The sequence below is a fragment of the Ascaphus truei genome, chromosome 16, assembly GCF_040206685.1.
Source record: "Ascaphus truei isolate aAscTru1 chromosome 16, aAscTru1.hap1, whole genome shotgun sequence".
In the NCBI taxonomy this organism is placed as follows: domain Eukaryota; kingdom Metazoa; phylum Chordata; class Amphibia; order Anura; family Ascaphidae; genus Ascaphus; species Ascaphus truei.
In genome coordinates, this window is record NC_134498.1 from 31851578 (window position 1) to 31868260 (window position 16683).

Below are 16683 nucleotides of genomic sequence, written 5' to 3' on the forward strand. Positions count from 1 at the left end.
CGTTCTCCATGTATTGATAGGTCGAAATTTGGTGACATAATTAGTGAAGGGATCTGTTTATATTCTGCTTGTCTGTCAGTGGAAGCTCATGAATATTCATGAGCACTCCTGCACTGACATGTGCTAGAGGGAGGGCAGTGCTGACAAAGGGGTGTGCCAGGGCTTGTGACAGGACATGAAGGGGCAGTGCCTTAGCAAATGGTTGTTAAAATAGAATACAAGAAAATTGGTCTTTCAAAGTTGTTTTTTACTACAGAACTGATTTATTAAAAAAAAACACACATGCAGGATATTGACTGAACTGCAGCTTTAATGGGTTCCCTGCAATTTACAGGTCATTTCAAAAGGGTACCAAATACAGAAGAAAGTGCTACCGTAGCACTCACACTCTTAATAAGAATATAAATATATAAACAACATGTAAAAGCCACGTTCATCCATAATTTTACAGACCCTTAAAGACATTTTTAAAAAAAATACTGCGTGTCATAAGACCATTAAAATATTAAGTGTTTTAATAACCTGGCGCACAACCGGTTAACATGAGTTACAAGTTACAGCTTAAAAATACAAGGTATTGTTTAATTGGCGTCCAGCTAGCTGAGCCCAGCCTAGTTTTCTGTGTTTGTCTAGAAGAGTAATCTGAGCGACCTGCTCTGGGATTATGGGGTGTTTAGCTGGGGAAATAAGCACCAGAGCTTAACCTGGGGTTGTCCGTGATGCCCAGGAAAATTATATGTGTATATTGCAGAGGTCTGGTGACAGGACCCAAGCCTAGCAAAGCAGTTGCTTTTGACACCGCACCTTCGGCGCTCCAATTCAGTTGTGCGCAACTCATGGGCAAATTCCTGGGGGGCGCCAAAGGTAACCTACGCAGCATTAATCTTCTGACTGAAACTACAGCAGCCCGTGTATCCCTATGTGTGTGTCTCTGTCTCCCCAGCAGAAGCCGTCAGAAGCACACGCCGCTCCGGTCAGTCAGCCTGGGTGATGGCATCGTAGATACCTGAATATTTATTGAAGTGAAACTTCTTTGCTGGCACCTACAGAGTTTTGATAGGAAAAAATCCCGTGTTGTAATGACAGAAGTGACGTCACGCTACAGATGGTACGCGCCCGCGCACACATACCTCCCATTTCCAGGCCGCACAGAGGTTGTAGGCAGCACATGCGCAGAAGAGGAGGTTGCAGGCCGCACCACGCAATACCACCCTTCACCTCTGCATGTGCCGAATGGCTGTCGTCCTCTGTGCACGCGCCAAACGGCTAGGCAGCGCATGGTAGAAGAGGTAAACCCTGCCGCGCATGCGCACTAATAGTGTTGCTGGCACCGTGCGTCTGCGCACTAATGGTGCCGTCTGTGTGCAGGATAGCTCGGTGCCACGCACATGAGCAGGACACCAGAGATCGGGCGCTCAAAGCATGAGCGCAGGATGTCCTGCTTGTACGAGCGCGTGTGGGGGGGGGGGGGCATTACGGGTAGTTGAGTGCGCGGGTAAGTATTGTTTTTTTGTTTACCTAAGCGCCGATCGCAGGTGAGCGTGTGTGCCCGCGCCCGAGCGGGGACGTACATATATCTATATATGCAAGTCCCCGCCGCAAGCCCGCTCAGCGCTAGCGGGGACTTAGCCTATGGCTGCGTACCTACAGCCGAAGACCGCGCTGAGGCGTGCGCACGAGTGACATCACCCGCATTAAGCGGGAGCGTTTTGTGGCCAAGGTAGATGCTCCGTGGGGGTGGGGGGGAGGCGTGTCTGTGACGTCACGGAGATGGTTCGCCCTCATTGGGCAAACCGCTCACGTGATCTGCCTGTCGCGCCGGGGAATCAGATTGAACTGATTCCTCGTGCACCGCCCACCCCCTCCTGCTGCTGTCGCATGCGTGATCATCGCCTTAAGGCATTGTGATCGCGCTGCGCCGTCTTCAACCAGCTTGGACGCAGCCTAAGTCAAGATTTGATAGCTTGTCCCCAGTCACACAAGAAGTTGTCATTATCACTGTCATACAGACACTGTGGTGCCTAAAGGAGAAAATAATGTTTTATGTAGTGAACCTGAAAGATGCCGTGTCTGAGGTCAGCTCAATCAGGAAGTGGAGGTACAGTGTTCTGGCCACGCCCCCTTCCTCTCGTGTTTGCCAACCAAAGGGGGAGGGGCTGAGGATTCAGACCAGGCACGTCCTGCTCTCAACCAATCAGAGGTTGGGAGCGTGGCTGTGCGTTCCAACCACACGCACCCTTTCTGAGTTCAGCCTATCAGAAGCCACGTATTTGGATGACACCCCCACCTCCTCTCTGCTTAGCCAATAGGCGTGTGGTGTCAGAGCAGTGTGGGCATTGAGAGGCCAGGCAGGAAGATGTTGTGGTTACCCCCTGGGTATGAGCCGAGGGCAGAGATCAGCACAGAGGAGCAGCTGTTGGATTTTGATCTTCTAGGATCCCAGTGGTGTTCATAGGGTTTGGGGTTTTAGGACTATAGTGGCAGAGGTGTGTAGGGTAAATATAGCATTTAAAAATAGTCACATGCAGGAGCCAGTGGGGAGTTGACAGGGATATTAACAGGGCAGCTGTAATAAAAGCACCGAGAGTGTTAAGGTCAGGATTGGAGACGTGTAGGTACAGGAGCCAGGGGGAGTTTAGTAGGGTTGAAGAACATAGGAAGAAAATATACAAGTGAGATCAAAGTTACAGGGGTTTTAGCATCAGGGTTTGGGGAAGTTTACATGAACCAGTAGGGAATGTAAAAGGGTTGACCAAATAGGATTTTGTAGCAGCTCTGCCAGAGGTTAGGATTACAATTAGGAAGGAGGAGGATACATGCATGAGTTAGTTGGGGATTCAATAGGGTTGAAGTAAGATCTGTAGGGTTTTTACAGCTGTATTCTAACAATATACTGTACTATGCGCTACAGCAACGCCATTATTTTATTCAATACGGCAGATCCTTTGAAAAAAACACATGGTATTTTTATACTTTGCTTTTGGGATTGCAAGTGCAACTTTTAAAAAAAGATTTAGTGGTGGGGTATTAAGAGCAGGGCCTTTTAGGTTTTATCCTATGGGGTGGGTGAGGTTGTAGGGTTTGGAATCTGTTCAGTGAGTGTGATCTGTGTCAGCGATGAGAAGCCGTAGTAATTCTGGAGTCCGTCTGGACGGATACGCCAGGCTGATTCAGCAAACCATCCTGTGTCACCAGGTACGTTCTAACCAGGAGCACCGCTGCTATGTATTTACACCCAGGAGCACCGCTGCTATGTATTTACACCCAGGAGCACCGCTGCTATGTATTTACACCCAGGAGCACTAGCTGCTATGTATTTACACCCAGGAGCACCGCTGCTATGTATTTACACCCAGGAGCACTGCTGCTATGTATTTACACCCAGGAGCACCGCTGCTATGTATTTACACCCAGGAGCACCGCTGCTATGTATTTACACCCAGGAGCACCGCTGCTATGTATTTACACCCAGGAGCACCGCTGCTATGTATTTACACCCAGGAGCACTGCTGCTATGTATTTACACCCAGGAGCACCGCTGCTATGTATTTACACCCAGGAGCACTAGCTGCTATGTATTTACTCCCAGGAGCACTAGCTGCTATGTATTTACACCCAGGAGCACCGCTGCTATGTATTTACACCCAGGAGCACTGCTGCTATGTATTTACACCCAGGAGCACTGCTGCTATGTATTTACACCCAGGAGCACCGCTGCTATGTATTTACACCCAGGAGCACTGCTGCTATGTATTTACACCCAGGAGCACTAGCTGCTAGGTATTTACACCCAGGAGCACCGCTGCTATGTATTTACACCCAGGAGCACCGCTGCTATGTATTTACACCCAGGAGCACTAGCTGCTATGTATTTACACCCAGGAGCACCGCTGCTATGTATTTACACCCAGGAGCACTAGCTGCTATGTATTTACACCCAGGAGCACTAGCTGCTATGTATTTACACCCAGGAGCACTAGCTGCTATGTATTTACACCCAGGAGCACCGCTGCTATGTATTTACACCCAGGAGCACCGCTGCTATGTATTTACACCCAGGAGCACCGCTGCTATGTATTTACACCCAGGAGCACCGCTGCTATGTATTTACACCCAGGAGCACCGCTGCTATGTATTTACACCCAGGAGCACCGCTGCTATGTATTTACACCCACGAGCACCGCTGCTATGTATTTACACCCAGGAGCACCGCTGCTATGTATTTACACCCACGAGCACCGCTGCTATGTATTTACACCCAGGAGCACTGGCTGCTATGTATTTACACCCAGGAGCACCGCTGCTATGTATTTACACACAGGAGCACCGCTGCTATGTATTTACACACAGGAGCACCGCTGCTATGTATTTACACCCAGGAGCACCGCTGCTATGTATTTACACCCAGGAGCACTAGCTGCTATGTATTTACACCCAGGAGCACTAGCTGCTAGGTATTTACACCCAGGAGCACCGCTGCTATGTATTTACACCCAGGAGCACCGCTGCTATGTATTTACACCCAGGAGCACCGCTGCTATGTATTTACACCCAGGAGCATTGCTGCTATGTATTTACACCCAGGAGCACCGCTGCTATGTATTTACACCCAGGAGCACCGCTGCTATGTATTTACACCCAGGAGCACCGCTGCTATGTATTTACACCCAGGAGCACTGCTGCTATGTATTTACACCCAGGAGCACTAGCTGCTATGTATTTACACCCAGGAGCACTAGCTGCTATGTATTTACACCCAGGAGCACTGCTGCTATGTATTTACACCCAGGAGCACCGCTGCTATGTATTTACACCCAGGAGCACCGCTGCTATGTATTTACACCCAGGAGCACCGCTGCTATGTATTTACACCCAGGAGCATTGCTGCTATGTATTTACACCCACGAGCACCGCTGCTATGTATTTACACCCAGGAGCACTGGCTGCTATGTATTTACACCCAGGAGCACCGCTGCTATGTATTTACACACAGGAGCACCGCTGCTATGTATTTACACACAGGAGCACCGCTGCTATGTATTTACACCCAGGAGCACCGCTGCTATGTATTTACACCCAGGAGCACTAGCTGCTATGTATTTACACCCAGGAGCACCGCTGCTATGTATTTACACCCAGGAGCACTAGCTGCTATGTATTTACACCCAGGAGCACTAGCTGCTAGGTATTTACACCCAGGAGCACCGCTGCTATGTATTTACACCCAGGAGCACTAGCTGCTAGGTATTTACACCCAGGAGCACCGCTGCTATGTATTTACACACAGGAGCACCGCTGCTATGTATTTACACCCAGGAGCACCGCTGCTATGTATTTACACCCAGGAGCATTGCTGCTATGTATTTACACCCAGGAGCACCGCTGCTATGTATTTACACCCAGGAGCACCGCTGCTATGTATTTACACCCAGGAGCACCGCTGCTATGTATTTACACCCAGGAGCACTGCTGCTATGTATTTACACCCAGGAGCACTAGCTGCTATGTATTTACACCCAGGAGCACTAGCTGCTATGTATTTACACCCAGGAGCACTGCTGCTATGTATTTACACACAGGAGCACCGCTGCTATGTATTTACACCCAGGAGCACCGCTGCTATGTATTTACACCCAGGAGCACCGCTGCTATGTATTTACACCCAGGAGCACCGCTGCTATGTATTTACACCCAGGAGCACCGCTGCTATGTATTTACACCCAGGAGCACTAGCTGCTATGTATTTACACCCAGGAGCACTAGCTGCTATGTATTTACACCCAGGAGCATTGCTGCTATGTATTTACACCCAGGAGCACTAGCTGCTATGTATTTACACCCAGGAGCACTAGCTGCTATGTATTTACACCCAGGAGCACTAGCTGCTATGTATTTACACCCAGGAGCATTGCTGCTATGTATTTACACCCAGGAGCACTAGCTGCTATGTATTTACACCCAGGAGCACTAGCTGCTATGTATTTACACCCAGGAGCACTAGCTGCTATGTATTTACACCCAGGAGCATTGCTGCTATGTATTTACACCCAGGAGCATTAGCTGCTATGTATTTACACCCAGGAGCACTAGCTGCTATGTATTTACACCCAGGAGCACCGCTGCTATGTATTTACACCCAGGAGCACTGCTGCTATGTATTTACACCCAGGAGCATTGCTGCTATGTATTTACACCCAGGAGCACTAGCTGCTATGTATTTACACCCAGGAGCATTGCTGCTATGTATTTACACCCAGGAGCACTAGCTGCTAGGTATTTACACCCAGGAGCACTAGCTGCTAGGTATTTACACGCAGGACTAGCACTGCGTTTTATGTACACACCCAGGAGTAATGTTACTCATGTATGGAGACCAATTAGATAAGGGATGCAGCTTGATTTGAAGTGCTGAGACCTACTCCGTGTAAGTTTATAGGATGGTGAATTATAGCTGGGATTATTATGGGACTCACAGAAAGAATTCTAGTGCCACCAAATTTGAGATGATTTACAGATAAAAGGTCCATACAAGTATACAACAATTAATGCACAAAGGAGGGCGTTAAAAACACAACTATCCTGGTTAATAGAGCAATTATGTATAGCGACAATCCAGTCACACCACCAAGAAAAGAGAAAAGTCAAATTAATTTACAGTCAATGTAATGACCTAGAAACATATCTCTTCTCTCTCCTTGATGTGCTTGGCTGGATGTTTGCTATATATTACTATAGGGCTCCCATGGTGTTCCTCCTCTTGTTGTATACTAATTGTAACACTGTGTCCTGGTTAGAACCCGCTTTTTATCATTTTTGGCACCCAACATCTAACCTCACACCACCAGGGGAAGAGCGTGGGCTGTGCCCCGTCCTGCCGGCCTTTATATAGGGGTTATAAATAGGGCCCTGTGTACTGTGCCAGTTCCAGGTAATGCTGGGAGTGAAATCGCTCAACCATGCAAAACTTGTATGAGAAAAAAAGTACTGTATGTATGTATGTATGTGCTTTGCATAGTTGAACGATTCCAATGTGTGTGTGTTTATAGATGTACACACGCACGCACACACACACACTATATATATATATATATATATATATATATATATATATATATATATATATATACACACACACACACACACACACACACACACACACACACACACACACACACACACACACAGTTTGTACCAATGGCAGTGACATATTTAATAGGTTACATCTTGGTGATTGATTACCTTTTTTTTTACCCAAATCTGACAAAATGTAATAAACCCACTGCCCCATTCAGAGGCCATGGGGAAAATAACATTTATCTCCACCCCCCTCCCCCCCCCCAAAAAAAAAGCAGCGGAATCTTTGTTTTTAGCACGTTTGTTTTAGGAGACTAGCAAGGGTTCAAGCTTCTGATTTTGCTGGGTCAGCCTGGCACCTTGCGTGTAATATTAGCAGAGCAAGAGGTACAGAGTAATTAAGCTTAAAAATAGCTGTTCCCCACGGGAAGGTCCAGCTCTGAGCTCTGATTGGCCTGCGTGGTGCAGGGGATGCTGGGTCAACAGGTTGCGTTGACATCCGATACCACTGGAGCTGACGCTTGCTGATTGACCCTGGTGTTTACAGGGAGACTGAGGCTGCAGTTCTACTGAACAAAAGCGCTCGGCCACATAACACCTGTGTGTAACCCCCTTCCCTGCCCTTCATTATGTCACGGTCATTAGGTCACTTTGCCCCTACATGGGACTGACCCTGTAACCCATTAAACACGGTACTGTCATTAGGTCACTTTGCTCGCGCGTGGGACTGACCGCAGCGTGATTGTCTTTCAGAACCCAGTGACAGGGCTGCTCCCGGCAAGCTGCGAGCACAAGGACGCCTGGGTGCGGGACAATGTCTATACCGTCCTGGCCGTGTGGGGGCTGGGTCTCGCTTACCGGAAGAATGCAGATCGGGATGAAGACAAAGCGAAGGCGTATGAGCTGGAACAGGTAGGGAGAGGCAAAGCAATGGGTCCTGTATACCCTATAGAACCCTCCCTCTCTTGCACACAATAGCTGCCCCTATAGGCTTTGAGTCCCTGTGTGCCTCTTGCGTTGTCCCGTACACCCCCTCCCCCTCATCCCCATGCCCTGACTGTGTTAAGGTCTCTGCTGATCTGATCAGGGTGTAGGGTTTCACAGCGTGGCCCCCTACAAAAGGTCATTAGCCGTCTCCCATGTCAAGCTGCGTGGATGTCCTTAAACCTGCGGCCAGCAGGTCCTGGAGTTGCAGCTCTGTGAAAGAGCTTAGCCATTCAACGCCTTCTGCCCTCCCGCAGCATTTGTGGTTTGAAACCACTTAAGTGCCAGAGGAGACCAGCACCATATTGCAGAGTGGTGCCGCCCGCTAGATGCGGTGACGTGATGGGGTGACACACAGGGCGATGTGGCGACACTACAGTGACACACTGAGACATACAATACACTGATTTACCCTTCTCAGGTCGCGCGTATAGTGACGTCACCCATTGGTGCTAGCGAAAGTTGTATTTCACTTTTGCGGCGGCGTGGCGGGCGACCAGGGCATTGATTGGTTCTGGGGCTGTCACATGAGGCGACAGCCCCAGAAAAATCAAATATTCCCGGCTTCCGACAATCGCGTCGCCCCGTCACTTTGTCGCCGTCGCGCTTACTATAAGCGCACGCGGCGACAATGCATTTGTTTTCGGGCGACGTCGCGTCGCCGGCACTATAAGTGCGGCCTCACGCGGTAGCGCACATCAGCAATTCTATCTGTCCGTTACATAGTAGATGAGGTTGACAAAAGATGTACATCCATCAAGTTCAACCTATGCTAAATTTAGACAACAGATATTTTATTCTATATCTATACTCACTTATTGATCCAGAGGAAGGCAAACAAAAAACCCCAGAGTCATATCATCCAATGATATCTCATAAGGGGAAAATAAATTCCTTCCTGACTCCAAGAATTGGCAATCAGATTACTCCCTGGATCAACATCCTTCCCATGTTTACTTATTTGGTATATCCCTGTATACCTTTACTTTCTATAAAGATGTCAGCCTTTTTTTTAAGATATATATTGTATCTGCCATCACAGTCTCCATGGGTAATGAATCCCACACTGTAACTGCCCTTACTGTAAAGAACCCTTTCCTTTGTTACTGGTGAAATCTTCTTTCCTCCAACCTAAAGGGATGTTCCCGAGTCCTTTGTACTGCCCGTGGGATGAATAGTTCATTTGAAAGCTCCTTGTACTGTCCCCGAATATATTTGTATATAGTTATCATATCCCCTCTTTTGTAATGTAAGTTGTTAGCGGAATATTTAATCCCCTCTCTTACTCCCGGAATTTCTCCTCTTCAGAGTGTGGTCAAGCTGATGAGAGGCCTCCTTCACTGCATGATGAGACAGGTAAGGGAATGCTGCGTCACGCCACCCTACTGCCGCGCTGCTCTCCGTAAACGCCACAATGCCACGTAGTAATATACGATGGCGAATGCAGCGATCCAGGCCGAGCCACTTCAAAGACCAGCTACGCTTTTAAATCACCCCAGTTGATGGACGTCATGTTCTTCCCTTGTGCGCTGCCGTGTTCAGTGTCCTGCACGCTCTGCTGTCCGGCGGTCACCTCCTGCGGTATCATTTCTGGCTCTGCCTGTGGCCGGGCACTTTTGGTGACGGCAGGAGGGGGGCATTTGAAAGGACTTCGTACTTTGTCAGGGGCCTGACATCTTTAATGGATTCAAGTTTGGCATTAGTACTCTTTGGTCCTGGGAGGCAATGGCCCCTTACTCATGTCTATGCCATTTAGTGCATGTTTATAATTGATTATCCTTGTGAGCTAAGAGGGATTGGCCCTTTTTTAAGATACTATGTATTTATTATGATCTAGGTGTCGAAAGTAGAAGAATTTAAATACAGCCAGAGTACCAAGGACTGTCTTCACGCCAAGTACAACACGGGCACCTGTGCCACTGTGGTTGGTGATGACCAGTGGGGTCACCTGCAGCTGGATGCCACCTCCATATTCCTGCTGTCCCTGGCACAGATGACAGCCTCAGGTAACCCAACTCAAGAGCAAAGTGACCTAATGACAGTGACATGCAGGGGGCGAGCGGGGCAGCTGACGGGGGGAGGAGCAGAGATTCCTCCCCGGTAACCGCTCAGTCAGCGCTGCTTCACTAATTGTCAGTGGGGGGGGGGGCGGGGGGGAACCTATAATGGTTCTTCCCTTCTTACAGAGGTAACAGGAAGGGTTCACAGTGTAGTGTAGGACCTGCATTCATTTGGTTATGCCTTGGCGTTGGTATGCAGGCTTGTGACGCTTTGGCCAAAGGGTTTAACTAAATAACCAAGTATTTAATATTAGTATTGAAGTATTTTACTTTATAATTTTTACCATATATGTTTTGTCAATGGGATGTAGCATTGGGCAGCCCTGTGTCTTGTTGAAGGCATAAATCAGCCAGATGTGACCCCTTAAACATGTCACTGCCGTTGGTACACTTTGGTGCTAGGAAGGGTTCACCCCTTAGCTCCATCACTCGCAGGGTCCCATCTCAAATGTATCTCTCTTTTCTTCACAGGGCTCCATATCATTTACAGCCTGGATGAGGTGAATTTTATACAGAACCTGGTCTTCTATATTGAGGCGGCGTACAAGACTGCGGTGAGTGACACGGGCAGAAGGGACCTATGTGACATAAAGTCTGTCTCCCGAAGCAACACAGACAGGAAGGAGTTATGTCACATGGAGCCTGTCCCTTCCCCCTGCAGGGTGACACAGGAAGGAGTTATGTCATATGGAGCCTGTCCCTCCCCCTGCAGGGTGACACAGGAAGGAGTTATGTCACATGGAGCCTGTCCCTTCCCCCTGCAGGGTGACACAGGAAGGAGTTATGTCACATGGAGCCTGTACCTCCCCCTGCAGGTTGACAGACAGGAAGGAGTTATGTCACACGGAGTCTGTCCCTCCCCCTGCAGGGTGACAGTGACACAGGAAGGAGTTATGTCACATGGAGCCTGTACCTCCCCCTGCAGGTTGACAGACAGGAAGGAGTTATGTCAAATGGAGTCTGTCCCCCCCATGCAGGGTGACAGTGACACAGGAAGGAGTTATGTCACATCAGTTATGTCACATAATCTGTCTCCCCCCCCCCTGCAGAGTGACACAGACAAGACGGAGTTATGTCACATGGAGTCTGTCCCGTCCCCCCCTGCAGGGTGACAGACAAGACGGAGTTATGTCACATGGAGTCTGTCCCCCCCCCCTGCAGGGTGACACAGGAAGGAGTTATGTCACATGGAGTCTGTCCCTCCCCCTGCAGGGTGACACAGGAAGGAGTTATGTCACATGGAGTCTGTCCCTCCCCCTGCAGGGTGACACAGGAAGGAGTTATGTCAAATGGAGTCTGTCCCTCCCCCCTCCCTGCAGGGTGACATAGACAAGACGGAGTTATGGGACATGGAGTGTGTGACTGTGACACAGCAGGGACACGTGGTTCTGTACACGCGGTAACGTGGCGTTCCTGTGATGTTTCTTCTCTGCAGGACTTCGGGATGTGGGAACGTGGCGACAAGACCAACCAGGGGATCGCTGAACTGAATGCGAGCTCTGTGGGCATGGCCAAGGTACCCAGGAATCCTGCGATACCGACCCCCACAGACACTTCCAAGCTGCAGCGCCCCCTGGCACGGCTTGCAGAAGCACACTTAGTCCCCCCCTTGCAAGAGAGGGCTGCAGCACCTCACCCATGTACATTTTTCACTATCATAACGTGACTTTGGTTCTATGTGGGCACTTTAACTGCTGTTTTCTCTTCTCCCTCTCCCTTCTCGCGCTTCCCCCTTTTTGCACTCTCCACGTCCCCATCCCATTCTTCTCACGCTCTCCACGTCCCCATCCCATTCTTCTCACTCTCTCCACCTGCCCCCCCATTCTTCTCACGCTCTCCACCTGCCCCCCCCATTCTTCTCACGCTCTCCACCTCCCCCCCCATTCTTCTCACGCTCTCCAACCCCCCCCATTCTTCTCACGCTCTCCACCCCCCCCCCATTCTTCTCACGCTCTCCACCTCCCCCCCATTCTTCTCACGCTCTCCACCCCCCATTCTTCTCACGCTCTCCACCCCCCCCCCATTCTTCTCACGCTCTCCACCCCCCCCCATTCTTCTCACGCTCTCCACCTCCCCCTTTCTTCTCACGCTCTCCACCCCCCCCCCCCATTCTTCTCACGCTCTCCACCTCCCCCCCATTCTTCTCACGCTCTCCACCTCCCCCCATTCTTCTCACGCTCTCCACCTCCCCCCATTCTTCTCACGCTCTCCACCTCCCCCCCATTCTTCTCACGCTCTCCACCTCCCCCCCATTTTTCTCACGCTCTCCACCTCCCCCCCCATTCTTCTCACGCTCTCCACCCCCCCCCCATTCTTCTCACGCTCTCCACCCCCCCCCATTCTTCTCACGCTCTCCACCTCTCCCCCCCCCCCATTCTTCTCACGCTCTCCACCTCTCCCCCACCCCATACTTCTCACGCTCTCCACCTCTCCCCCACCCCATTCTTCTCACGCTCTCCACCTCTCCCCCACCCCCATTCTTCTCACGCTCTCCACCTCTCCCCCCCCATTCTTCTCACGCTCTCCACCTCTCCCCCCCCCCCATTCTTCTCACGCTCTCCACCTCTCCCCCCCGATTCTTCTCACGCTCTCCACCTCTCCCCCCCCGATTCTTCTCACGCTCTCCACCTCTCCCCCCCGATTCTTCTCACGCTCTCCACCTCTCCCCCCCGATTCTTCTCACGCTCTCCACCTCCCCCCCTCCCATTCTTCTCACGCTCTCCACCTCTCCCCCCCCCCCCCCCATTCTTCTCACGCTCTCCACCTCCCCCCCATTCTTCTCACGCTCTCCATCTCTCCCCCCCCATTCTTCTCACGCTCTCCACCTCTCCCCCCCATTCTTTTCACGCTCTCCCTCTCCCATTCTTTTCACGCTCTCCCTCTCCTCCCCCCCATTCTTTTCACGCTCTCCCTCTCCCCCCCCCCATTCTTCTCACGCTCTCCCTCTCCCCCCCCCCCATTCTTCTCACGCTCTCCCTCTCCCCCCCCCCCATTCTTCTCACGCTCTCCCTCTCCCCCCTCCCATTCTTCTCACGCTCTCCCTCTCCCCCCTCCCATTCTTCTCACGCTCTCCACCTCCCCTCCCCCATTCTTCTCACGCTCTCCACTCCCCCCCCCATTCTTCTCACGCTCTCCACTCCTCCACCCCCCCATTCTTCTCACGCTCTCCACCTCTCCCCCCCCAATTCTTCTCACGCTCTCCACCTGCCCCCCCCCCATTCTTCTCACGCTCTCCACCACCTCTTCACCCCCCCCCCCTCCCACCCCCCATTCTTCTCACGCTCTCCACAACATCTTCACCCCCCCACCCCCCATTCTTCTCCCGCTCTCTTCCCTCCCCCGCATCTCACAGGCTGCCCTTGAGGCTCTGGATGAGCTGGATTTATTTGGTGCTAATGGAAGCCCCCAGTCTGTGATCCACGTTCTCTCTGATGAAGTCCAGCACTGCCAGGTGTGGATAGGCGAGGGCTGACTGAGCGCACAGTGACTTGTGGATATAGATATAGATAGTGTGATTAGCTTTAGCACAGTATTAGTCATTTCCAGTTGCAGAGGCGTTTAAACTCCAGCAGTGTACCATTTGTAGAGGCCCCTCGCACCTGTAGATGATTCAGGAGGATGACGGGAATGTGAGACACAGGTGGTAAGAATAGAACAGAACTGGGAGGCTGGTAACTCGAGGTCAAGATGGGCAATATATCTTGGTTGGCAAATAAGAGGCACAGAGCAAAAGCAGCCAATTAGTGTCTCAGAGAAAATAAGAATGAACCCGAGTGAACTATTGAACTGATAATATTGATGTGTTGCCCAAATGCTTGACCAATGTGATGAGCCCCGTAGGAATGAATAGTGCATACATTTGAGGCAGAATAAACTGAGACAAAGATTATCTAGATTACCTGTTGAGCCCTTAGTCATTTGACATTTGACGGACTCCTTATACAAACCCCCTAGTGGGACAGGGTGTGTCGGCATCCAGGTTGGCAATTGATTGACACTTCTCTATTATTAGCAATAATCAATCTCCAGCGCCAGGTACCTCGGTGGCCCGGGTATCGCACACAGTACCGCTGCTCCGTCCTGTATATAGTGACCCGCTGTATCTCTCCTTTCAGTCCATCCTGCACTCCATTCTCCCCAGAGCCTCCACCTCGAAGGAGATAGACGCCGGTGTCCTGTCTGTCATCTCGTTTCCGGCCTTCGCGGTTGAGGACCGTCAGCTGGTGGATGTCACCAAGCAAGAGATCATAGACAAGCTGCAGGTACCGGGAGGCACCATATTCTCTAAATCTCTTCTCCCCCCCCCCTCCTCCCCTTTCTCTTCTAATTTGCCCATTCCCCTCCTCCCCTTTCTCTTCTCTTCTCCCCCCCTCTTCCCCTTTGTCTTCTCCCCCCACCCCTCCTCACCTTTCTCTTTTATCCCCCACCCCCTCCTCCCCTTTCTCTTCTAATTTGCCCACCCCCTTCTCCCTTTCTCTTTTCTCCCCCACTCCACTTTCTCTTCCCCCTCCTCCCCTTTCTCTTCTATGCCCTCTCCCATCCCTCCTCCTCTTTCTCTTCTCCCCACCATCCTCCCATTTTTCTCCCCCCCGTCCTCCCCTTTCTCTTTCCTCCCCCCATTTCTCTTCACTCTCTTCCTCCATAATTCTCCTACAAGAAGCCTCTTTACACTATATTCTAGTTCTGCTGGAATGTTATATTGTATTCATCTCAATACCGCTACTGTCTTCTTTCGAAGGGCCGTTACGGGTGTTGCAGATTTCTCCGCGATGGATACAGGACACCGAAAGAGGTACCATCTCGCCTGTTTCTCCCGCCATACTACATCAAACCATTAAGGATTAGTTACTAGTGTGAATCTCTGGGGAACTTGGGGGAGGCACTTTATCTCCCCATGCAAATTTAGATTGTAAGCTCTGCAGGCGAGTTGTGGGTGAGAAATTCCACGTGCAAAGCAGTAGCTCCCCGCTAGTTCAGCATTGTGTGCAGCGGAGTATGTTGTCGCTTTACAAATAAACAAAAACAATAATAATAATAATAATAATAGAAGACCTGGCAAAGGGCTACAATTAACCTGACGTCTCCAAAACAGTGAGACACAGAATATAGAAATGCTCAGGGTACATAATACAGAATATAATTCCCCTTTATTCCTCGAAGGGAGCAATAGGGGGACACAGATGAGTTGCATAGATAAAGTGTATTGTTCGATTAAATACAAACATTGTTGTTGTTTGGGGATTTTCGCTACCTTATACAGGCATACCCTGGTTTAAGGACACTCACTTTAAGTACACTCGCGAGTAAGGACATATCGCCCAAAGGTAAACGGCAGCTCACGCATGCGCCTGTCAGCACGTCCTGAACAGCAATACCAGCTCCCTACCTGTACCGAAGTTGTGCGCAAGCGGAGAGACTATAGAGCCTGTTACAGATGCGTTATTTACACGTACAGGACGATTGCTGTACAGAAGGGAAGAGAATCAGGGCTCCACGGATTTGCTCAATAAACTAATTTATTGCCAATAGACTTAACGTTTCGGCCACAGGTCACGCCATCTCTGCTTCTGAGAAAGGCCTGTGTGGCCGAAACGTTAAGTCTATTGGCAATAAATTAGTTTATTGAGCAAATCCGTGGAGCCCTGATTTTCTTCCCTTCGTTATACCCTGGATTGATACCGAGAATCCTGAACGAGGAGCACCGGTAGTTGTATCCCCTTTTTTCTGATTGTAATAGTGTGCAGCAATTTATCATTCTTCTATTCGATTGCAGCACAGTACATGCATCGATAAGTGGGAAAAGGGAGTGCTTCACTTTAAGTACATATTCGCATTACATACATGCTCTGGTCCCATTGAGTACGTTAATGCGGGGTATGCCTGAATACCCGAGCAGGCTAGGCGGGCACTAGGTCCGTTCACCCAACTACTATATATTGAAAATACCTGAGAGTGTTAGCTCTGTAAGAAATAGTAGCAAGGTGGGGGAGGGGGGGAGGGGATGTGTCCCCTGTCCTCTCCGTCCCACGACGCTCCAGGTTAAGAAGTCTCCCTTTCAGACACTTTCTTTAGCAGTGCTGTGTCCCCAGTGTAAGGGGGCAGTCCCAGTGTGCGCTGTGCTATCTAGCCCCGCCCCCCCAGTGCCTCTGGTCCCAGTCACTTCTAGCCCCGCCCCCCAGTCCGGCCGGTCCCAGTCCCTACCTTGTCGCGCACCTTTCCCCAGCGGTGCGCGACAGGTTTTCAGGCAGGCAGGGGATTTTGAAATTAACATCTGCGTCGGAGGCGTGGCCACGCCCCCGCCGGCGGTTCAGCCAATAAGGGCGAACCAGCCGCAGGACGTCATGGCCACGCCCCCGCAAACCCACAGCCACGACCCCTCCCGTCGCAAACCTTCCCTCTCCCCTCAGACCGCCTATCGCGGTGCAGCGCTGTGCACGCGCCGCCCCCCCTCTCCCTCCCCCCCCCCCGCGTGTGTCACAGTGAAGACTGGGGACTCGGCCTAAGAAGTGTCTCTGCTGTTAGATCATTTAGTGCCACTGTCTTCCGGTCACCTGGCGAGAGCGGA

The 16683-nt window shown here is 50.6% G+C and overlaps 1 protein-coding gene across 3 annotated transcripts in view; it reads left to right on the top strand.

The window, feature by feature from the left end:
- Positions 1 to 979: 979 nt before the first annotated feature.
- PHKA1 (phosphorylase kinase regulatory subunit alpha 1) overlaps positions 980 to 16683 on the top strand; it is a 57415-nt gene continuing 41711 nt past the window's right edge. For 2 of the 3 annotated variants that reach the window (XM_075572978.1, XM_075572979.1), the window contains exons 1-9: positions 2322 to 3195; positions 7828 to 7986; positions 9367 to 9414; positions 9896 to 10064; positions 10590 to 10672; positions 11554 to 11634; positions 13471 to 13569; positions 14234 to 14380; positions 14857 to 14910. In XM_075572978.1, the coding sequence (XP_075429093.1) occupies positions 3118 to 3195; positions 7828 to 7986; positions 9367 to 9414; positions 9896 to 10064; positions 10590 to 10672; positions 11554 to 11634; positions 13471 to 13569; positions 14234 to 14380; positions 14857 to 14910 (918 nt within the window). In that variant the 5' untranslated portion in view covers positions 2322 to 3117. Of the gene's footprint in view, positions 1109 to 2321; positions 3196 to 7827; positions 7987 to 9366; positions 9415 to 9895; positions 10065 to 10589; positions 10673 to 11553; positions 11635 to 13470; positions 13570 to 14233; positions 14381 to 14856; positions 14911 to 16683 lie in introns of those variants that run through there. The other variant, XM_075572980.1, reaches the window with a different exon arrangement.